General features: G+C 37.6%; 1 protein-coding gene and 1 pseudogene across 9 annotated transcripts in view; one reads left to right on the forward strand and one right to left on the reverse strand.

The window, feature by feature from the left end:
- The window catches only part of ARHGAP44 (Rho GTPase activating protein 44), a 242,618-nt gene that overhangs the window by 152,165 nt on the left and 66,448 nt on the right, over positions 1–24,005 (forward strand). For all 9 annotated transcript variants that reach the window (XM_049776835.1, XM_049776841.1, XM_049776834.1 and 6 more), the window contains 2 exons: positions 3,185–3,261; positions 14,093–14,210. In XM_049776835.1, the coding sequence (XP_049632792.1) occupies positions 3,185–3,261; positions 14,093–14,210 (195 nt within the window). The remainder of the gene's footprint in view (positions 1–3,184; positions 3,262–14,092; positions 14,211–24,005) is intronic.
- Positions 754–2,322, reverse strand: LOC126013612 (exosome component 10-like; annotated as a pseudogene).

Here is a 24,005-nt window from a genome sequence, read left to right on the forward strand (position 1 = left end):
TCCCCTTTACCAGTGCAGCATTTCCATCACCAATGCACCCTCCTTCACCCCTGCCTGTATTCAAGACAGTCTACTTCTCTCATTGTTTAGCATTGTCATGCTAGTTGTTAGTGTAGTTATTTCCCTAACAGCATTTACCACTCTAGGTGTGAGCTTCAAATTGTGAGTCTGTTCTCCCCACCCTTAACTCTATTGTTACTGGGCCTTAGTACAATAATGTCTTTTATTTTCTTAAAACCCATAGATGGGTGAGACTATTTTGAGTCTATCTTTCTCCCTCTGACTTATTTCACTAAGCATAATAGATTCCACGTACATTCTTGTATAGGAAAATTTCATGACTTTATCTTTTCTGACTACTGTATAATATTCCATTTTGTATATGTTTAGAATTCCTTATTAATATTAGGAACACTATTCACAGGAATTAAGAAAAAGTGCTTCATAGAAGATTGGATAGATTTTTTTCACATTTTTTCTGTAAGAATCATATTTTTAATGGTCAAAACAGTCTGTACAAACCCACCCAGTAGCTGCGTCCAGCCCAGGGACCCAGCATCTCACATCATCTCTTTGGTCAGTTGTGTCTGAACCCTCTGTCTAACTTACCCATTGTGAAGGACATACTCTTGTTTTCTGTGGTCCGCTTGAGTTTTCTTGGCTGTGAGACATTTCTTGTCAGTCAGGGTCTGCTTATAGAGGTAGAACTGGGAGGTGAGCATAGACCTGCTGTTTCTGGAAAATGCCTAGAAGTTAGACATCCAGGGCTTCGTCCTGTGCAGCCATGGGCTCAGCTGCCCGTTTCTTGGTGGCATCTCTGGTGTCCTTCTGAGCAGTGCCTGACTGGCCAGCTTTTACTAGTTGCTGATTTCATAGATCTTGGAGGAACGGTCGAACTTGGCTGCCTGTGAGATGTGATAGTGGTGCTCCAGCACAGGCAGAAACATCTGAAAGTGGTTCTCAAAAATCTCCAGGATGCTCCGGGTTTTCTTCTGGGCATCTGTTAAGGGGATGCTGGCATCTTCCTCAGCACTGGACTAATCAAACAAGGTGGCTCTGGTGGTGGCGAGGAGACAACTGGGAAACTGTGAGGGCTCCTGCTCCTTCTGGTCCTACTGGTCCGGGAAGAGACTAGCCTGTTTCCTCACAAGCCAATTGATGATTACATCTGGAGAGCCATCTGATGGGACATAGAGCAGTTGAGAGGCCCAAAGAAAACATTCTCCCATCTCTCAGGATTGGGCTGTGGACTGCTCTTCCTTACTCCAGTGAGGACTTCTGACTTGAGCAGGGGCATTTTCCGGGCCTGCTGGACGAGAACATGCAGTTCTTTCATCTGGTGCCAAACGAGCAGTGGGACGAGGCTGCAGCAGGCAATCATGCCCTGGGATTCCTTGGGTAGCTCCTTGACGATCTTCAGCATCATGTGGTTCAGCCGGACTTAGCCATAACTTTCATCCTCCCTTCGCTCCCTATTGTCCCTCCAGGCAGATAGCAGCTGGAAGGCCGTGATCTGCTGCGTGTTGAGATGCTTCTTGTACAACTCGAGGTATGACTCATCCATGAAGATGGGCTTGGTGAATTTCTTGGGGGCAGATGTCCCGGCTCTGGTGCTACACTACCTGCTGCTGCACCAGCTGTCTGTTACCACAGGCCCATAGCTCCATCGTCATGTGGTAGTAGATGTAGAGCAGGTAATGGGTGTCCTCTCTGGCCTACCCGAGCATCTCCTCGGGCAAAGGCCATATTCTGCAGTCTACAAAAGAATTGTTGGATTCCACATTGCAGTAAACCTGCAGTAAGGTGTTTCAGGGGTGCAACCCAGGTTGCTGAAGTCTTTCTGGAGCCACTGGATGTCAGAGTTGGCGCTGTTGAAGACCTTGACGATGGCATCATGCAGCTCCAGAATGTTGATGACTTGTGGGTGGAGATCTGCATCAGGCAGTTCAAGCCCAAGAAGTACTGGTGTTCCAAGTCCACAGCGAATTCCTGATAGGTCAGGAGTTTCTCGTTGAGCTCCACAAGTTTCTCCAGAGAGGTCACAAAGTGGCAGGTCGTCTTCTCTACAGGCTTATATGTTTGGGGATGTGTCTTATCAAGTGCCAAGTCCAGGGAAGTGAAGTGGTTGAACTCATACAAATGCCCAAACATGTCCTGCTCTACTTGCTGGACCTGCTGCTGATGAGGAAGTCAGCCAGGGCAGGAGGCATGTCCAGGTCATCTGGCTGGTCCTTGGGAGCTTGGCTGCTCCTTAGAACCAGAGAGGGGTTTCTGGACATTAGACTTGATGAAGATCTTGGGGAAAGCTTCGGTAAAAGTCATACTCATCACCAAACTGAGGCAGATGCTTTGGTGACAGCCACTACCAATGGAGAGCAAATTTCACAAAGCTGTCTGTGTACGGGGAAGCCAGGCAGCACCATCTCCTCCTCAGCTTGGCCACTCTCGCAGCCAAGTGGGACCATAGATTCTCAGGAACTGGGAGGTGCCATTTTCCCAGAACAAAGCTCTACTCACATTTTTTATTGAAAAGCTGCAGCCTGAGTTGAAAATAATTCAATTTGTGGTCACTGTCACTTTAAAATCTCATATCCTGACCCATTTTTGCTGCGCCTAGAGCTAAAAGTCTTTACTGGAATGTTAAGACATTTTTAGAAATAAGAGCATAAAAACCATATCCACTATAGAAGAACTTTTTATAGCTTAAAATATAGTAATATTGATTTATTAATTTATTAGAAAATAATTGCATTTTGTTTCTATCAAAGTGTGCATAGTTTTGTTCCTGTTGTATAGGTCTTCTAAAGCCAGTGTTCTTTATCTTTGTTCAGTTTTAAATTAAGATTGTGTATCAAATTTAATTTTCCTTCCTTTATTTTTTTCTCCCAACTGTGGTCCCATTTGTAAGTTGATACTCTGTATATCTGTAGATTTATGTAAAAGCTGGAATAAGGAAATTCATAGAGGATCTGTGAGTATAGAACCTGGAGAGGATCTTGTTTGATGGTAAGCCTAGTAGATTTTCAGCAAAGAAAAAAATGGATAACTCAGGAAAAGGGTCCAGACCCTTCATTTTTAACTGAAATAACTATTAGAAGAATTAATAAATATGACAGTAGTAAAAATTCCTTAGCTTTAATCTTAAACTTTAATTCAACTGTGTCTTCTATATCTGTGATCACAGGTGGAAATTCCAAATATTCAAAAACAAAGGAAACATCTAGCAAAGTTGGTGCTGGACATGGATTCTTCACGAACAAGGTATACTGACTACTCTGTTTCTTTTATATCTTTGAAGAAAAACTGATCATTATTTGGGGATTATGGGTTTGTATGTGGTCTATGTGAGTATATTTTTATTCACTATGTTTTCATAACACCTCTTTTGTGCTAGACACATAGTGATGACCCAAGAAGGCTACTTCTTGTTTGGACAATATGTACTAGATAAGTAGACTCACACAGCAATCCCATGAAACAATAAACCATATTAAAAAACAACACAGAAACCATAAATGTGCTCAGTGGTAGATTACAATCTTTGCCCTGGATTTTATCCCTGGTATACCAAAAATAAATGATATGAGAGGGAAAGTGAGGTAGTAATCACAGTAACTTGAAATGGAATAATGGAGAAGGTGTGGCAATAACATTAGGTAAAATTGGGAAATTGGGGTATAATTGGAATATAGGCATTTAACCTAACGATCAATATTTATACATGGGATGTGACCACTATATTAAGCTGAGTCATTTTATATTTCCATAAATGTTTTAACAATTTATTCTTGTGATGTATATTTTAAGGTCTACACTCATAGCAAATTTCAAATATGTGGGACCATATTATAATAATGGTTTCTATGCTATACATTGCTTCTCTAGGTATTATTTTATTCCTAGAGCTTAAACCACTTGACAAACTAGAAAAGACTATCTTCTCAAGGTCACAGAGAGAGCAATATGTGACATATTCTGAGGAGGAGAGTCTAAAAAAACAAAAACAGTAAATTCAAAGATACAGGGATGGTTAAGGTTAACATAAACAAGGTAAGAATGAAGTCCAGAGTGTTTGAAATTTGTCTGTAATGAAGGCTTAAATAAAAGAACTCTGTATGGTGAGCCCCACCAAGAGTGATCCATGAGCACAGTAAGTACTAAGTCTTTTCGGTGGCTGATTTAAAAAAAAAATTTAGGTCACACCCGGCAGCACACAGGGGTTACTCCTGGCTCTATGCTCAGAAATTGTCCCTGGCAGGCACAGGGGACCATATGGGATGCCCGGATTTGAACCACCATCCTTCTGCATGAAAGGCAAATGCCTTACCTCCATGCTATCTCTCTGCCCCCCTCTTTTATTGGTTTAAAAAATATTTTAGGGGAAGGAGTGGTGGAGCAAGGGTTAATGCATCTGCCTTGCCCATGGTAGCCTAGGACAGACTTCGGTTCGATCCCAGCTGTCTTATATGATCCCCCAAGCCAGGAGCGATTTCTGAGTGTATACCCAGGAGTAATTCCTGAGCATCACTGAGTATGGCCCAAAAACCAAAAAAAAATTTTATTTTATTGAAACCACTGTGATTTACAAAGACTTTTGCTTTGAATTTTAGATGTACAATGAATCAGGGCCACCAGTGCCCACATCCCTCCACCAATGTTCCCCAAATTAATCCCATATCAACCCCCTTGCCTCCCAGCCTGCCAATATAGCAGGCCCATTTTCAGTTTGGATAGATTTTTTGTTTGTTTTTCAATATCTTTATTTAAACACCGTGATTACAAACATGACTATAGTTGGATTTCAGTCACAAAAAGAATGCCCCCCTTTCACCAGTCAACATTCCCACCACCAATGCACCCTATCTCCCTCAACCCACACCCCCTGCCTGTATTTGAGGCAGGCATTCTACTTCTCTCACTCCTTAACATTGTCTTGGTAGTTGTTAATGTTCTACTTGCACTCACCCCTCCTAGAGATGATCTTCATATCGTAATCTGGTCCTTCAGGTTACAACTCTGAGCATTATTACAACAATGTGTTTTTATTTCCTTAAAACCCATAGATAAGTGAGACTATTCTGTATGTCTCTCTCTCCCTTTGACATATTTCACTCAGCATAATAGTTTCCATGTTCATCCATGTATAGGAAAATTTCATGACTTCATCTCTCCTGAAGACTGCATAATATTTCATTGTGTATATGTACCACAGTTTCTTAGCCATTCATCTGTTGAAGTGCTTCTTGGTTGTTTCCAGAGTCTGGCTATTGTAAATAATGTTGCGATGAATATAGGTGTGAGGAAAGAACTTTTGTACTGTATTTTTGTGTTGCTTGGGAATATCCCTAGGAGTGGTAGAGTTGGATCACATGGGAACTAAATTTACAGTTTTTTGAAGAACCTCCATGTAGATTCCCATAAAGCTTGGACTAGATGGCATTCCAACCAGTAGTAAATGAGAGTTTTTTTCTCCCCACATCCCTGCCAGCACTTACAGTTCTTCAGTATATGTGGCATGAGATGGTACCTCATTGATGTTTTGATTTGTAGTTCCCTGATAATTAGTGATGTGGAACATTTTTTTGTGTTCCTTTTGGCCCTTTGTATTTCTTTTTTGAAAAATTGTCTGTTCATTTATTCTGGCCATTTTTGATGGGGTTAGCTGTTTTTTTCCTTGTTAAATTCTGTCAGTACCTTGTATATCTTAGATATTAGCCCCTTGTCTGACAGATATTGGGCGAATTGTTTCTACCATTCTGTGGGAAGCTTTTGTATCCTAGGTACTATTTTTTTGAGGTCAAAAGTATCTCAGCTTAATATATCTGTTTATCTGTGTTTCCACTTGATGAAGACTATTGTTTCCACCTTGAAGATGCCTTTAGTCTCAATATCATGGAGTTTTTTTTTTTTTTTACCTACTTGTTATTCAATATACCTTATAGTTTTAGGTCTGATATACAGGTCTTTAATCCATTTGGATTTGACCTTTGTGCATGGTGTTTGATGGAGGTCTGAGTTCGCTTTTTTGCAAGCAGCTGACCAGTTGCACCATCACCACTTGTTGAAGAGGCTTGCCTTGCTGCATTTTGCATTTCTTGCTCCTTTATTAAATATTAATTGATTGGATATCTGGGACACATTCTCTAAAGATTCAAGTTTATTCCATGATCTGAGGGTCTGTTTTTATTCCAATACCATGCTGTTTAAATATTAATAAGATAAAGGAGTATGGGAGGCATTACTCTCCCAGAGTTTAAATTGTATTAAAACATACCAATACCATAACAAAACAGCATGGTATTGGTATGTTTTAATACAATTTAAAGTCTTGGAAAGTAATGCCTCCCATACTCCTTTATCTTATTAATATTTATCTCAGCAAATTTTTATAGTTAGTAGTTTAGTGGTTGATGATAACTTTGGAATAATTGACATACTCAGTTACAAGCAGGTCTCAGCCTAAATTACAATAATGGAAGATTAAATCTTCAAGTTATGAGTTCTCCATCAATTTAAATCATAGATGATGAGGGTGTTTTAGTAAATTTTTTTCTTTCCATATTAATCTTAGATTTATCATTTATAGACTGAACTTATCTATTTTGTAGAACTGCACTGATTTTTACAAGAATCTAAATCTCCTCAAATTCATACTTTCTGTCTTAAGCTTTCACTCCTTTCATGAGCACTGCACCAAGATACAACTGAGTCTTGACCAAATGCCATCATATATTCATTAAGCCATATTCACACAGTGCTTCTTGATTTAGTTAGTGTGCATGCTATAACTTTTTTCTGGTTATGCCTCATTCAGATTACAAAAAGAAAATGTTTAACTCATCTTCTATATTATACTATGCAGGTACAAATGAAGATATACTTTTCTTTATTTAATAGAAGCAAAAATGTTTCCTATCTTATAAATTCATGTGTTTTTGTAACTGGATCTTTGCATTTTCATAACTGAATCTTTGAACTCAGCCACAATTTTAATGGAAATATAAAATGCTATTAATTGTCCTGTGCTTCATTAGTTCTAAATTCAATGTGAATTTTTATCATTATTTTAGAAAGTACTGCTTATGCATTTCAGAAAATTATTTATGCCACAATAAGCTCAGAGAAGACTGAAACTTAGAAGATAAATAAAATAATTGTGAATGAGGTAAAAACAAAGTTATCTTCAATCTTACTTAGAATTATGTTTAAAGTGAATGTGAATAATATATAAACATCTTGAGAGTGGGTGCAGGAGGTCGCCAACTGGAGCGGGTGGAAAGTGGCCATTCAAGGGAACCCTGAGCTCCTGGAATAGGCCAGAGTGGGTGCAGGAGGTCGCCAACTGGAGCGGGTGGAAGCGGCCATTCAAGGGAACCTTGAGCTCCTGGGACAGGCCAGAGAGTGAACCTGCACTGTCTGGCTTGAAGGGAGTGGTGATTGGTCAGGCTTGACTGAGGACAAGGGAAGGTCCAAAACTAAGCGACATCACCCAACATAGTCACATAGAGCCACATCCCGAGAACAGACCCAGCCCCACACCACAGGTGGCAAAAGTGGGCTGAAACCTGAAGGCACTGCACACCAAGCCAAGCCAATAAATGCAAAGAAAGATGGATAAACCAAGGAAAACATTAACAACAGGGGAGATGGAGAGAAATCAGAACAAGTTCCCAAGTCCATCAAAATGCACAGACCCAAGAGATGAATACCTAAAAGCAGTCATGAGAATAGAATTCCAAGCCATGCTAGAAGAAATGAAAGACACACTGGTCAGAGATTACAATAAATTAATATATGAACAAATGAACCAATTTAAACAAGAATTCCTACAAAATATGAAAGACTCCATACAAACAGAATTAGAAGAAATTCATAAAACCATAGAAAGCCAGAAGTGCAGAATTGGACAGCTTGCGAATCACATAGAACAACTCAAAGATAAACTGCAATCAAAAGACAACAAAGAAGCCAACAAAGAAATAGAAGGTAAAGCCCTGGAAGTAAAAGTCCAGTATTTAATGAACAAAGACAAAAGAATCTAAGAATTGTAGGTATACCAGAAGGGGAGGAAACAGGGAAAGGGGAAGAACAATTTATCAGGGAGATAATAGCGGAAAATTTTCCCACCCTCTGGAAAGACACATCTGAGCAAATCCAGGAAGTTAAAAGAGTCCCCAACAAAATAGACCCTAACAAACCAACTCCAAGACACATAGTAATTCAAATGTTAAGAAACAAAAGAAAGGCAACCTACTTAAAGCAATAAGGGAGAAAATAACCCTCACATACAAAGGAACATTAGAATCAAACCAGATCTCCCATATGAAATACTTCAAGCAAGAAGACAGTGGAATGACATATTTAAACAACTGAATGAAAGAAATTTTCAACTTAGAGTCCACTATCCAGCAAAACTCACATTCATATGGGAGGGAAGACTAAAATCATTCTCAAACAAAAATGAACTTGCACTATTTGCGCAAACAAAACTGACCTAAATGACCTACTCAGAGACGAATTATACAATCCAAACTCCCAATTATAACAACCACCCGAAACAACACAACTGCTCAACAGCCCTCTCTGTCAATAATCTCCTTAAATGTTAATGGACTAAACTCCCCCATTAAAAGACACATAATAGAGAACTGGATTAGAAAACATAAACCAGATTTTTGCTGCCTACAAGAAACACACCTACAAGTACAAGATAGGTACAGGCTTAGAATAAAAGGATGGAAATCAATTATCCAGGCCAATGGAAATAAAAAAAGCAGGGATGGCCATTCTTATATCAGACCAAATTGCATTCAACTTCAAAAAAGTGATCAGAGACAAAGAGGGTCACTATTTACTGATCAGGGGAACACTAGACCAAGAAGTGCTAATGCTGTTTAACATCTACGCACCTAATACAGAGCCAGCAAAATATGTATGGCAACTGCTTGCAAAACTGGAGAAACACATGAAGGGAAATATGATAGTAGTAGGAGACCTTAATACTCTACTATCACCACTGGGCAGATCCACCAGACAGAAAACTAAAAAAGAAATAAGAGCCCTAAATAAAAAATTAGAAGAACTAGGGCTAATAGACTTATATAGGGCTGTCCACCTCCAGAAAGCAGAATATACATTCTTCTCAAGTTCACATGGAACCTTCTCCAGAATAGACCATGCCTTAGGATACAAATCTAACCTGCATAAAATCACAAAGGTAAGGATCATTAGAAGCACCCTGTCAGATCACTATGCAACAGAGGTCAAAATTGACTGTAAGAAGAAACAATAGAGAAAATCTAACACCTGGAGATTAAAGAACATGCTGCTCAACAAAAGCTGGATCAAAGAGATACTCAAGGAAGAAATAAAGAGATTCCTTGAGACATACGACAATGAAGAAACAACTTGTCAAAACTTGTGGGACACAGCAAAAGCAGTAATCAGGGGGAAACTTTTAGCAATACAATCCTAAGTCAGGAAAGAGGAAAACGACAAAATTAGCAGTTTAAAGGACCATCTTAAGGAGCTGGAAAAACAGCGACAAAGAAACCCAAACACAACCAGAAGACACAAAATAATAAAAACCAGAGAAGAAATAAACAACATAGAAACTAAGAAAACAATACAGAAAATCAACGAGACCAGCAGTTGTTTAGACAAACCACTGGCAAGACTCACCAAAAGAAAAGAGGGAAAACACCCAAATCTGCAGGATCACAAATGAAAGGGAAGATATTACAACAGAACCCCAAGAAATCCAACACATCATGAGGATATATTATGAACAACTATACTCAGTTAGGCTGGAGAACCCAGAATAAAGTGGTAGATTCTTGAAAAAAATACCAGCTTCCAAGACTAGAAAAAGGAGGATTTAGAAAGACTAAACAGGCCAATCACATTGAAGGAAATTGAAACAGTAATTGAGAAACTCCCCAAGAACAATAGTCCAGGCCCAGATGGTTTTACAGGTGAATTCTATCAAACATTCCAAGAAGAAATACTTCCACTGATCCACAGGCTCTTCCAAACCATTGAAAAGATAGTAATCCTCCCCAATTCCTTTTTTGAGGCCAGTATCACTCTGATTCCCAAAGAGGGCAAAGATACCACCAAGAAAGAAAACTACAGACCAATCTCACTAATGAATATAGACACAAAAATACTCTACAAAATCTTAGCGAACCAAATCCAGCACTACATCAAAAAGATTATACACCATGATCAAGTGGCTTTCATCCCAGGGGTGCAAGGCTGGTTCAACATATGCAAATCAATCAACATCATACACCACATCAATAATAAAAAAGACAAAAACCACATGATCATATCAATCGATGCAGAAAAGGCATTTCACAAAATCAAACACCCATTCATGTTCAAAACACTAAGCAAAATAGGTCTGGAAGGAACCTTTCTCAAAATTGTTACAGCTATCTAGGAAAAGCCCATAGCTAACATTATCCTTAATGGTGAAAAACTGAAAGAATTCCACTAAGGTCAGGAACTAGACAATGATGTCCACTCTCTCCACTCTTATTCAACATAGTCTTAGAAGTCCTAGCAATAGCAATCAGACAAGAGAAGGGAATCAAAGGAATTCAAATAGGGAAAGAGAAATTCAAACGATCTCTTTTTGCAGATGACATGATGATATACATGGAAAACCCTAAAAAGTCCACAGTAAAACTCTTAAAAACAATAAACCAATACAGCAAAGTGGCTAGTTACAAAGTCAATACACAAAAGAAAGTAGCATTTCTCTATACAAATAACGAAGTAGAAGAGAGAGAGTTTAAGAATACCACTCCATTTAAAGTAATATCAAAAGACATCAAGTACCTAGGAATCAACCTTACAAGGGAAGTGAAGGACTTATACCTGGCAAACTTCAAAACAATTCAGAAAGAAATTGAAGAGGATCTTGGGAAATGGAAGAACATCCCATGCTGATGGGTAGGTAGAATCAACATAGTCAAAATGACTATCCTACCCAAACTCTTTTATAGATTTAACGCAATCCCCATCCAAATTCAGACATCATTCTTTAAAGACTTAGAACAATCAATCATAAAATTTATCTGGAACCACAAAAGACCCAGGATAGCCAAACTGGGTGGCATCTCCTTACCTAACCTGAAGCTATACTATAAAATCATAGTGATCAAAACAGCATGGTACTGGTACAAAGACAGAGCCTCAGACCAGTGGATTAGAACAGAATTTCCAGGCATAAGCCCCCAGATATACAGTCAACTGATATTTGACAAAAGAGCCAAGAACTTGAAATGGGAAAAAGAAAGTCCTTTCAACAAATGGTGTTGGTACAACTGGAAAGCCACATGCAAGAAATTCAAAACTGACCCATACCTCACTCATTATACAAAAATCAACTCAAAATGGATCAAAGACCTCGAAATTAGGCCCGAATCTATAAAGTTTATAGAGAATAAAATAGGTAGAACACTCGAAGACCTACATATCAAAAAGGTCTTCGAGGATGGAGCACCAATGGCAAGAACTTTAGCGTCAAACATAAACAAATGGGACTACATCAAACTAAAAAGCTTCTGCATGGCAAAAGAAACCCCACTTACCAAAAGAATACAGTTAACTGACTTGGAAAAAATCTTTTCACCCATCATATCAGATAAAGGGCTGATATCCAGAATATACAAAACACTCAGAAAGCTGAGCCCCCAAAACCAAATAAAGCCATAAAAAATGGGAAGATGAATTGAATAGACACTTCTCTGAGGAAGACTGAAAGATGGTCAACAAACACATGAAAACATGCTTACCTTCACTCATTATTAGGGAAATCCAAATAAAGACAACAATGAGGTACCACCTTACACCAGTGAGGATGACTCACATAAAAAATAATGGGGACAATCTATGTTGGCGGGGATGCGGCATAAAAGGCACTCTCATCCACTGCTGGTGGGAATGCCCCCTAGTACAACACCTATGGAGAACAGTCTGGAGAGTGCTCAAAGAACTCAGAATTGAGCTACCATTTGACCTAGCAATTGCTCTCCTAGGTATCTACCCCCAAGTTGGAAGGACATTAATTCCAAAGTATGTGTGCATCCCACTATTTATCATAGCACTCAGTATAATAGCCAAGTCTTGGAACCAACCTCAATGTCCAACAACAGATTAATGGATCATTAAGATGTGGTATCTATATACAATGGAATACTACATGGCAGTCAGAAATGATACAATCACAGACTTTGCAGCAACGTGGATGGACCTAGAACATATTATGTTAAATGAAGTAAGCTAGAAGATGAAAGATAAACACAGAATGATAGCACTATTCTGAAGCACCTAGAACATACATCTTATACACAACTAATACTCAACAATCAAATAACAGGGTTTAACAGGGTAGAAACCCCAAACACTGTAACAGTCAACATATACCGGAGAGCAGTGCCCAAAACACATGAAAGAGGAACAACACAAACTCTTGACTACACACTATACCACAGAAAAACCAGCAACAGCAGAAACAGCAGCATAGAAAGACCAGGTAAGTAATCAATCAGCCTTCTACTACAAAGACCCATAATAAGCCTTTAGGGATCTTATACAGGATTACAGATAAAGGATACCATGGGAAACCACTGACTCCAACGGAAGCATTCTATAAAAATATGTTTTAATGCCTTAATCTTTCTATACTTAAAATAACCTCTCAGCTTTTCTGTCCACAGGCATTCTTGGATACAAAGGGTGGATAAACTAAGATTGCATCTCGGGGCTCAATCACAGGAGATACCATACCCAGCTTGCACTATGAGAATGTCCCAATAAAGCTCTTTAACATACCCTTTATCTCTAGGTAATGTCTTCATTTAAGACTTGAAGCATGTGACCACCCAGACCACCGAAGCAGCAACTGTGACCTATAGACTTATATTACAGGCCCTACTCATCAAACACATTCAAACAAATGAGCATTCCCTCGCTCTTTTCTCTACTCTTCTCACTACTGTAGCCTGGGGGGCACAGGAGGGTGATATGGGTTGCATGCTGGAAACCGGGGTTAAGGGAGGACAACACTCATGGTGGGAATGCCCCCAATTTAATGTCATTATGTATCTAAAATATTACTGTGAAAGATTTTTAATTCAATTTGCTCACAATAAAATTTATTAAAATAATATGTATATATTCCTTAAAAATGTTTGTCACACTACCCTCTCCCATCTGCCTTCCACATACAGCCCCATCTACCCCCACTATCCCCTGGACTTCCCAGTTACTGTGTTTTTTGATCTTTATTTCCCAATTGTCGTTCTTAGAGCTGATTAAGTTTTAAAATTAAGTTTTTAATATCTCATGCTTTGTAACAAATAGAAAATAAAAAATGACTCATTTTTTTAATTTTTCTTTCTTACTATAGGACTATATGTCACTAAATTTATAGACCCAGTGGAAAAGTAACTCACTGCTCCCTATTACTATAGATATAAGTATCATACATAATTTAAAATGTTGGTTCTGGGCCAACTTTTGGTAATCTTTGATGAAGATATAGCAACTAGAATTATCTATTACTCCTCATAAGAGATTCTGAAATGGCTTTCTCATATGCCTTTAATTCTCCAAATAAAGCACATTTAATAAATTATAAGTGATGTATATAAAATTATAGTAATTTTTATTACAAGTGTTTACCCTCATATATATTTTTACCTATTAAACCACTTTGCAAGCAAGATTGATTTCAGCGAATTAGATGAATATTTCCAAACTAAAATTCTTACAGGGTAAGCAGGAATGGCACAGGCTGGAATATAGCAGTAGTGTTTTAGTCATTATTGTAAGGACAGTAGTTATCAAACTGAGGAACATTTGTTCTGTCTGAAGGGGCAATGTAGCCTCATCATCTGTTAACAATGAAACATAGAAACTCTAGATCTTTTTCTCCAAGTTTATAGTATTTGGAATTTTTCATTTTCTTTTGAAAATGTGTATTTCCATGGGTAATCTTTGTAACTATTTTTGTAGTGTTTCCACGGTGTCTCCAAGATTCTGACTCACACTTATCATTTTTCTCCTGTTTTTCCATCAGGTGGCAGCAGACTTCCAAGTCTTCAGGCTTGTCCAGCAGCATACAGCCTACAGGTGCCAAAGCTGATGCCCTCAGGGAAGAAATGGAGGAGGCTGCCAACAGAGTGGAGATTTGCAGGGTACCCCCCATCTTTGCTCCTCTCTATCAGCTGAAAATTTAAACAATATTGAGTCTTAACTTACTGTTGACAGTAAATTATCCTCTATTTTTCTTTGTGATATTTCATGAGTCACAAAGTAATCTCGTTTTGGGGGAATAATTATCTTTGTAGGTGAAATGTTAACTAAGAAGGTAATAACGGAAATGAAAACTTCAGACTTGTTAAACTAAAACATTGTGCCTCTGTTCTAAGGAGTGATAAATATCCTTCTTTATGCTCATATAAAGCTTTCCCTCTTTTCTACAAACATTTTATATGACTTAATTTTAAGTATATGATTGAAGCATATTCACATTTTAGTTCATGAAGGTTTTTTGGTTTAGATTCAAAGGAAAATAAAACCTATTTCTGAAAGTAGTCTGGATACTTTTTGTTAATCACATTCAGGTTCATTATTTATTTGGTATGAAAGGTGCTCTTAAAAGGTGCTGAGAAGGCCTAGGTTCCCCAGCAGAGCCCCACACAGCTGGTTCTGCTTTTCAAGGTGAAGGCCTGAGAATACAGTGCCTATTCAACCCTTTAGTTCAAGGGCCACTGTGGCAGCAGATTGCTGGAGACCTTCAGGGATGAACACAACAATCACATAAAAGAAATAATCTACTTTGTATGTGGACATTTTTATTTGTGTCTTGGATCTTGTTAAGTTATACATTTGATATACTTTAAAAATAATGCTGTGTAGGATACTTGATAGACTTGCTCTCAGGAATTAGAAACAGTGAAACATTTTTTTCTTTTTCTTTTTTTATTTAAACACCTTGATTACATACATGATTGTGTTTGGGTTTCAGTCATGTAAAGAACACCCCCCATCACCAGTGCAACATTCCCATCACCAATGTCCCAAGTCTCCCCCCCCCCCAACCCCCGCCTGTACTCTAAACAGGCTCTCCGTTTCCCTCATACATTCTCATTATTAGGACAGTTCAAAATGTAGTTATTTCTCTAACTAAACTCATCACTATTTGTGGTGAGCTTCCTGAGGTGAGCTGGAACTTCCAGCTCTGTTCTCTTTTGTGTCTTAAAATTATTATTGCAAGAATGTCTTTCATTTTTCTTAAAACCCTTAGATGAGTGAGACCATTCTGCGTTTTTCTCTCTCTCTCTGACTTATTTCATTCAGCATAATAGATTCCGTGTACATCCATGTATAGGAAAATTTCATGACTTCATCTCTCCTGACAGCTGCATAATATTACATAAAGAATTCTTTGTCACTTAACTTATAGTGCAGCCATCCCAAGAAAAAAAGAGCAATACTTCAGATTCAAGATTCATCCTGAGAAAGACTGATTTATCATTTGAAATCATGTTTAAAATATCTATCTAGCTGGCACTTTATATAAAATGAGGTTTATATCTCGTGTTGATTTTACTTTTATTCTGTGAATATTTTACCCAGTATTCATGGATTTGTGTTCTTAGTTGTTTCTTTCTTTCTTTTCTTTTCTTTTCTTTTCTTTTTTTTTTTTGTGGCTGAAGTGAATTATAAATCTTTCACAGTATTATTTAAGGTCCATAATGACAATGAATCAGGGGCATTCCCATCACCAGTGATGTCCACCCTCCACCCCTGTTCCCAGCATGCATCCCATATCTCCCTCCTATACCCTTCAGAATACTAGTATAACTGATCCCCACTTGTACAGCTTGCTGTGGATTAGATATAGATTCTGTTGTTATTGACTTTTGGCTTGATGTTCAGGTCTGATCATTTTTTATTTCCACATTTTATTTTCACTAAAATGTTCATGCGAGTGTCAGTGTACTATTCAATTTTCCCCCTCAGTTTATGAAGCAGAACAAGATGATTCAAGCAATGTAGTTCTGTTGGAAATATAGAAAAAGGAAAAGAAGAAAGAAAGGAAAAACTAGGAGGGGTCCTTCTAGGTGCTATAAATATCAATTAGAAGAGGGAAGGGAAAAAAGAAGAAAAGATAACAAAACAAAAAACAATAACAAAAACAACAACAAAGCAATAACAAGAAAAGTACAAAAAAACAAAAACAAAAAACAAAAAACAAGGCCAGCAACTACAAAAAATACAAAAACAACAATGACAAAAAAAGCAAACAAAACAAAAAAATCAAGGAAACCCCAACCAGCAACTACATGAAATGAGTTCTTCTTCAACCAGCAACTACATAAAATGAGTTCTTCCTCTTCTTCTTCTTCTTCTTCTTCTTCTTCTTCTTCTTCTTCTTCTTCTTCTTCTTCTTCTTCTTCTTCTTCTTCTTCTTCTTCTTCTTCTTCTTCTTCTTCTCATAGTAAGTATTGGGGTAGTTAAAAAGGGAATTCCCTTGGGCTTCTCTACCCTTGAAGCATACTGTCATGAGAACCACTACAGGCTCTGAACACACTCTTTTTCTTTCCCAGAGATCTTTTTATGGTGCCAGGCATCTTTCCATTCAGTTGTGGATGATATAATCAGGCCTCTCTAACTCGATATGTTGGTATTTCCATGGGTCATAGGACGAAGCCTAGGAATAGTATTTCTCTATATTTTTAGAAGTTATGTTCCCTCACTGTTGTTGTAATCAGACTTTTATAATTGGGGGTCTCGGTTTTTGCACAGATCTTAGGGCAAAGTCTGGAAATAGAGTTTTTAAATTATGATTTCAGAAGTTCTATTCCATCGCAGTTGTTACAGTCAGACTTCTGGGATTGAAGATCTTGGTTTTTGTACAGAGCCTAGGCCTAAGTCTAGGCTAGTATCTTTTTTACTGGTCCCGTGTACATCCATGTATAGGAAAATTTCATGACTTCATCTCTCCTGACAGCTGCATAATATTCCATAAAGAATTCTTTGTCACTTAACTTATAGTGCGGCCATCCCAAGAAAAAAAGAGCAATACTTCAGATTCAAGATTCATCCTGGTTATGTTGAGTTTGAGAAGTGATTTGCAGCCATAAGGGATCAGGTAGTTTTCCCGGGCTGGGATCCTTCTGGAGCTGAAACAGTAGCATGAAACAGTCCACTTTGGGGAGGGTGAGAAAAAGGGCCACAAAGATTGAGTAAGTAGAAGTGTTGGTTGTAGTTTCTTGCCGAGGCACGAGATGTGGGGCTGAGAGGGTGTTCTTTAGATTTGGGAGCTGGATGATAGTTTATTGCAGCAGGAGGTTGGTCTCGGTACCTAATGAGTTAAGAACTGAGGGTAAAGAGAGTTAAATAAGGAAAGATAATGGATCAGGATTGAGGGATGAAAGGATAGAGGATTTCCGAAGGGAGGAGGAGAGATAATATATAAAAGAAGCTATATACATCTTGGGCACGGATTGTTTACATTTTAGGATCGGCAATCAGAGAGGAGTCCACTGTCTACAAACACATGCCCAGGTAAAGACAAACATTAGTGATCTATTCCTAGCTTGTTGTTGGAGGCCTGACCTTCATAGACTGGGACTGAGCTCTTAAGAAATAATTGAGTTCAGAAAAGATAAGTAATTGACTGATATACGGATTAGGAGAAAAAGATAAGAAAGAAGAGAAAAAAGAATAAGTAAATACTGTAAAAATAAGTTAAAAAAGATTGGGCTGGTGCATCGATCTTGGAGGGTTTTCCACTTTCAAGGCTCTTCCTCACTGACGGGGATGGGCTTTGCTAAATAAGGGTTTCAGGGTTACATGGTGGCTGGAGCTTTTTAGGATAATCACAGTTTTTGCATCTAGAGTACTAAACAGTGTGGTAGTGAGGACTATAAGATGTGACTACCCTTAGTAGTATCGTTCGCTGCATCTTAAGTATAGAGGTACTTTTCCCAAGGAGCAACTGACAGCGAGGGCATTATTAAACATAGATTGAATCAATGAAAAAGAGTAAAGGAAAGAGGGAAAGAAGTAGAGGGAGAAAAGAGGAGAAAGAGAAAGAAGAAAATAAAAAGGAATTAGTAATTTTCAAAAACATGTTTGATGATTGGGACCTGCAACATAGGTCTGTAGTGCGCCATTGATTGTTCCAGTGGTCTAAATGATCATATGCTTTTTGCCCTAATAGAAGACATAAACAAAAGGAAGTGGTCAAATTAGAGTATTTTATTGTCATTATTGTCATAATGAGCACTGTATACCATATCCAGTATGATTGAATACCAAGGTTTAAGATTAGGGTGTCCATTCTTTGTTTCCAAGGACTTTAAGTTGTTTCTTACAAATGTACTTCTTTAATAGACATTAGAAGATGGTCTTAAGAAGATATGTTAATTGTGGATATCTAAGTACATCAGAATAAAATTTTAACCACTTAGTTATTGTGCAGTTTCTTCATTGATTTATTATCAAAATAGATTTCATTTCACTCTAAATGTTGTAGCAAGCATACATGTTCACCAGTCAGAATTGTGAAAATAGGGTCAGAGAAAGTAGAGGAGTTTAAGTTCTTGTTTTGTACACAGTTGACACTGGTTCAATCCCAGGCTCAGTCATCCCTGAGCACCTTCAGGAATGATCCCAGAGCATAGAACAAGGAGTAGTCTTCAGTATGAAAATAATAAAAAGTACAAAATTTTGTAAAAAAAAAAAAAAAAAAGCCATTCATAGTTCTTCATCTCTCAGCCCAATAGCTCTTCATTTGCAAATAGGTGACTCCTTTATTTTACTCACCATTTAAATTTTTTTGTTGTGGTGGTTGAACAAGGCACCTATTTACTTGCCAAGTGACCATAAAGTTATAAGGATTAGGCAGCCAGTGTTACAATCTGCCTTTCAGACCTTTCCTTTTATCACCATTGAAACACACTCATTAGCATATATCTAATTGTTTTATGCTCATATGTGTTTTAATATACCACAGTGTTATATCGATATAAGACTTTCCTCAGTTAATAAAACATCCTGGAAAATACCTCTCCAGTTTAGTAGCTTCAGATCTATAATATTGCCTTTTACATAGGATATAAAATACTGAAATTTATTTTTCTCCAAATAGTGAACCAGTTATTAAACAAACCATTTTCTCTTGAAATGAAATTTTATCATATAGTTTTCTCAGGTTTATCTCAGGGTTCTATATTCAATTTAACTTTTTATGTATTACCACTCTAAAACTATATTATTTACATCCTAATGACAATGTAGAATTATGGTGTTATGATAACATACTACTATTCCTTTTTGTTTGTTTCTAGGTCATACCTGGTGTGGCTCACTTCTGCATCTATACTCAAGGATAACTCATGGAAGTATTCAGGAGACCATATATATGTATTATCTCCTGAACCCCCATTTTGCCACTCTTGTTCATAGTTCTTTTGGGTAGTTTATGAGTCTATTTTATTATAATGATTTTTCTGAGATCATATCCAATTACTTAAGTGACACATTGTGTTCTTTGTAGCTTTATGTGCTGAGCTGACTCCCTTGATTGAGCACTATGTTTTAGTTGGTTTTTTATGTCTTTTTTTTTTTTTGGTGGTTTTTGGGTCACACCCGGCAGTGCTCAGGGGTTATTCCTGGCTCCAGGCTCAGAAATTGCTCCTGGCAGGCACGGGGGACCATATGGGGCGCCGGGATTCGAACCGATGACCTCCTGCATGAAAGGCAAACGCCTTACCTCCATGCTATCTCTCCGGCCCCCTTTTTATGTCTTTTTCATGTCCGTTTATATAATTATCAGCTATTTCTAAAGATCCTTTCACTTTTCTGAATTTTCCTAAATGATCCACTTATTATACTTGCATCATGCTGTATTTTCTTAGCAGCAAGAGAAATCTTTAGAATTTCATACATTGTAGCGTACTGTCACAATGAAATCTTGTATGCTGAAGATAAGAAAATTGGCAACTATATTTGTCTTACTTTGTGCATTAAGAAGACTGAGCAGAGCTTTCCAAATCTTTTGAACTCTGTGAGCTTTTATTTGGAGTGAAGGCAGTGGTCAGGGCTTACACCTGATCTTGCACTAAGAGATCACTCATGGCAGGGCTTGTGGAACCATATGTACAGCATTTGTACATATGTACAGCAATTGAAACTGGGTCAACTATATGAAACACAAATGCACTCCAGACCAATGACTCAGTAAACTTTAATTACCTGGAAAAACATTTCTGTTCATTTCCAGAAGATGGTACCCTTTGAGACTCTATTCATATGGCCATGTGAAATATTACTTGCCTGCATTCCTCTGGGGGCCCTTTTTTTATCATTATTTTATTATTATTCAAAAGGAAACAAGCTCCATGCTTTATAGCTGGTCCTTGTTTATCTTTTTTTTGAACCTCTCTAAAGGACACCTAAACCAATACAATAATAGAATTTATTTGGTAATTTTTTCTAAAGGACTAGAGATAAGGAGAAAAACTTAATAAATAATATAGCAACATTAGAAAAATATCAGTAAAAATGATCCAACTGATGACTACATTATCTACTTTCCTTATCATTTAAAATGTAAGGGAGATAGATTGCAGCCTTAGAATTTCACTGAAAGATAATATGTTCATTTTCACTTGTCATGATTCTTCCCTATGAATTCTATCTACGAATCCCAACATTTATATTATTTTTAAAATAAATTGTTAATGGAAGCACCATTAGATATAGATTCATGATTGAGTTTCAAAGCCCAACAATGTTCATACAATCCCCAAAACTCAACCCTTCACAAGTGCACATTTTCTGCTAGTATTGTACCCAGTTTTCCAGCTACCCTTTCTACTGCCTGCCTCTATGACAGACATTTTGTCTTCTCTCCATTTTTTTTCCTTTTAGATAAATTGGTTTGCAATATTTTTTCCTTGCATGCAGCTGACCCAGGATGGACCTGGGTTTAATTTCTGGCGTCCCATAAGGTCCCCCAAGCCAGGAGCGATTTCTAAGTGCAGAGTCAGGAGTAACCCCTGAGTGTCACTGGGTGTGGCTCAAAGACCAAAAAGAAAAAAAGAATTTGTTTCTGTGTTTATCAAGGATATTGGCTTGCAATTTTCTATTTTTTTTGTAGTGTTTTATTTGCTTTTGGTATCAGGGTGTAGCAATTTACCAGTGAATATAAATGGGCCTGGACTTTCTTGAGGGGAAGATATATGATTACCATTTTCATTTACTAAATAGTATAGGTCTATTCAAGTATTCCAAAATATCTTGGTTCAAACTTGGGATAGTAGAGGAGTTCATTAATGTATGATTTCATCCAGATTCTTTCATTTTGGGGCATCAGAGATTCTCAATATAATCTCTGATGGTACTTTAAATTTCTGAAGTTTCTCTTATAACATTCCTCCATTCATTTGTGATTTGGATTTTAAAGTTTCTCTATGATTTTCTTTATGAGTCTTGATAATGAATTATCAAGCTTGTCTATTTTGTCAAAGAACCAGCTCTTGCTTACATTGATCTTTGGAATTGTTTGTTGAGTTTTAGTTTGTTAATTTCTGATCTAAGTTTTATTATCTAATTTCTTCTTCCTGTTTCTCAGATCAGTTTTTGGCCATTTTACAATTTCTTAAATTATCTATGTAGACCTTTTCTTCATCTTGATGTTTTCAAATTATCAATTTTCCTCTTAATACTGATATTTCTTTGTCTCACAAATTCTGATAATTCATGACTTCATACTCATTTGTTTACAGTAATCTTTTGATTTCCTCTTTGATGTCCTCTCTTACCCATTGGTTTGTTGAGTGGTGAGCTGATAATTTCAAGGCATTAAAGTTATTTTTTGTGTCTGTTTGTAATCCACTTATATTTCCAGTGTTTCATGGTCTGAGAAGTTAGTTAATTTTGTCCTCTTTATATATAAGGAGAAATATCTTATGATACAGAATTGGAGAAAAGTCCTTTATGTATACATATATATAAGCTAACCCACTATCTTCTATTTCTTTCTTCAAAGCCTTGTTAAATTTTTTTAAATTTATTTAAACACCTTAATTACATACATGATTGTGTTTGGGTTTCAGTCATGTAAAGAACACCACCCATCACCAGTGCAACACTCCCATCACCAATGTCCCAAGTCTCCCTCCTCCCCACCCGACCCCCGCCTGTACTCTAGACAGGCTCTCCAATTTCCTCATACATTCTCATTATTAGGACAGTTCAAAATGTAGTTATTTCCCTAACTAAACTCATCACTCTTTGTGGTGAGCTTCCTGAGGTGAGCTGGAACTTCCAGCTCTGTTCTCTTTTGTGTCTGAAAATTATTATTACAAGGGTGTCTTTCATTTTTCTTAAAACCCATTGATGAGTGAGACCATTCTGCGTTTTTCTCTCTCTCTCTGACTTATTTCACTCAGCATAATAGATTCCGTGTACATCCATGTATAGGAAAATTTCATGACTTCATCTCTCCTGACAGCTGCATAATATTCCATTGTGTATATGTACCACAGTTTCTTTAGCCATTCGTCTGTTGAAGGGCATCTTGGTTGTTTCCAGAGTCTTGCTATGGTAAGTAGTGCTGCAATGAATATAAGTGTAAGGAAGGGGTTTTTGTATTGTATTTTTGTGTTCCTAGGGTATATTCCTAGGAGTGGTATAGCTGGATCGTATGGGAGCTCGATTTCCAGTTTTTGGAGGAATCTCCATATCGCTATCCATAAAGGTTGAACTAGACAGCATTCCCACCAGCAGTGGATAAGAGTTCCTTTCTCTCCACATCCCCGCCAACACTGTTTATTCTCATTCTTTGTGATGTGTGCCATTCTCTGGGGTGTGAGGTGGTATCTCATCATTGTTTTGATTTGCATCTCCCTGATGATTAGTGATGTGGAACATTTTTTCATGTGCCTTTTGGCCATGTGTATTTCTTCTTTGTCAAAATGTCTGTTCATTTCTTCTCCCCATTTTTTGATGGGGTTAGATGTTTTTTCTTGTAAAGTTCTGTCAGTGCCTTGTATATTTTGGAGATGAGCCCCTTATCTGATGGGTATTGGGTGAATAGTTTCTCCCACTCAGTGGGGGGCTTTTGTATCCTGGGCACTATTTCCTTTGAGGTGCAGAAGCTTCTCAGCTTAATATATTCCCATCTGTTAATCTCTGCTTTCACTTGCTTGGAGAGTGCAGTTTCCTCCTTGAAGATGCCTGTAATGTCCTGGAGTGTTTTGCCTATGTGCTGTTCTATATATCTTATGGTTTTGGGGCTGATATCGAGGTCTTTAATTCATTTGGATTTTACCTTCGTACATGATGTTACCTGGAGGTCTAAGTTCAATTTTTTGCAAGTGGCTATCCAATTCTGCCAACACCACTTGTTGAAGAGGCTTTCCCTGCTCCATTTAGGATTTCCTGTTCCCTTATCAAAAATTAGGTGATTGTATGTCTGGGGAACATTTTCTGAGTATTCAAGCCTATTCCACTGATCTGAGGACCTGTCCTTATTCCAATACCATGCTGTTTTGATAACTATTGCTTTGTAGTACAGTTTAAAGTTGGGAAAAGTAATTCCTCCCATATTCTTTTTCCCAATGATTGCTTTAGCTATTCGAGGGTGTTTATTGTTCCAAATGAATTTCAAAAGTGTCTGATCCACTTCTTTGAAGAATGTCATGGGTATCTTTAGAGGGATCACATTAAATCTGTATAATGCCTTGGGGAGTATTGCCATTTTGATGATGTTAATCCTGCCAATCCACGAGCAGGGTATGCATTTCCATTTCCGCGTGTCCTCTCTTATTTCTTGGAGCAGAGTTTTATAGTTTTCTCTGTATAGGTCCTTCACATTTTTAGTCAAGTTGATTCCAAGATATTTGAGTTTGTGTGGCACTATTGTGAATGGGGTTGTTTTCTTAATGTCCATTTCATCCTTATTACTATTG

Source organism: Suncus etruscus, chromosome 7 (genome assembly GCF_024139225.1).
Source record: "Suncus etruscus isolate mSunEtr1 chromosome 7, mSunEtr1.pri.cur, whole genome shotgun sequence".
Lineage (NCBI taxonomy): Eukaryota > Metazoa > Chordata > Mammalia > Eulipotyphla > Soricidae > Suncus > Suncus etruscus.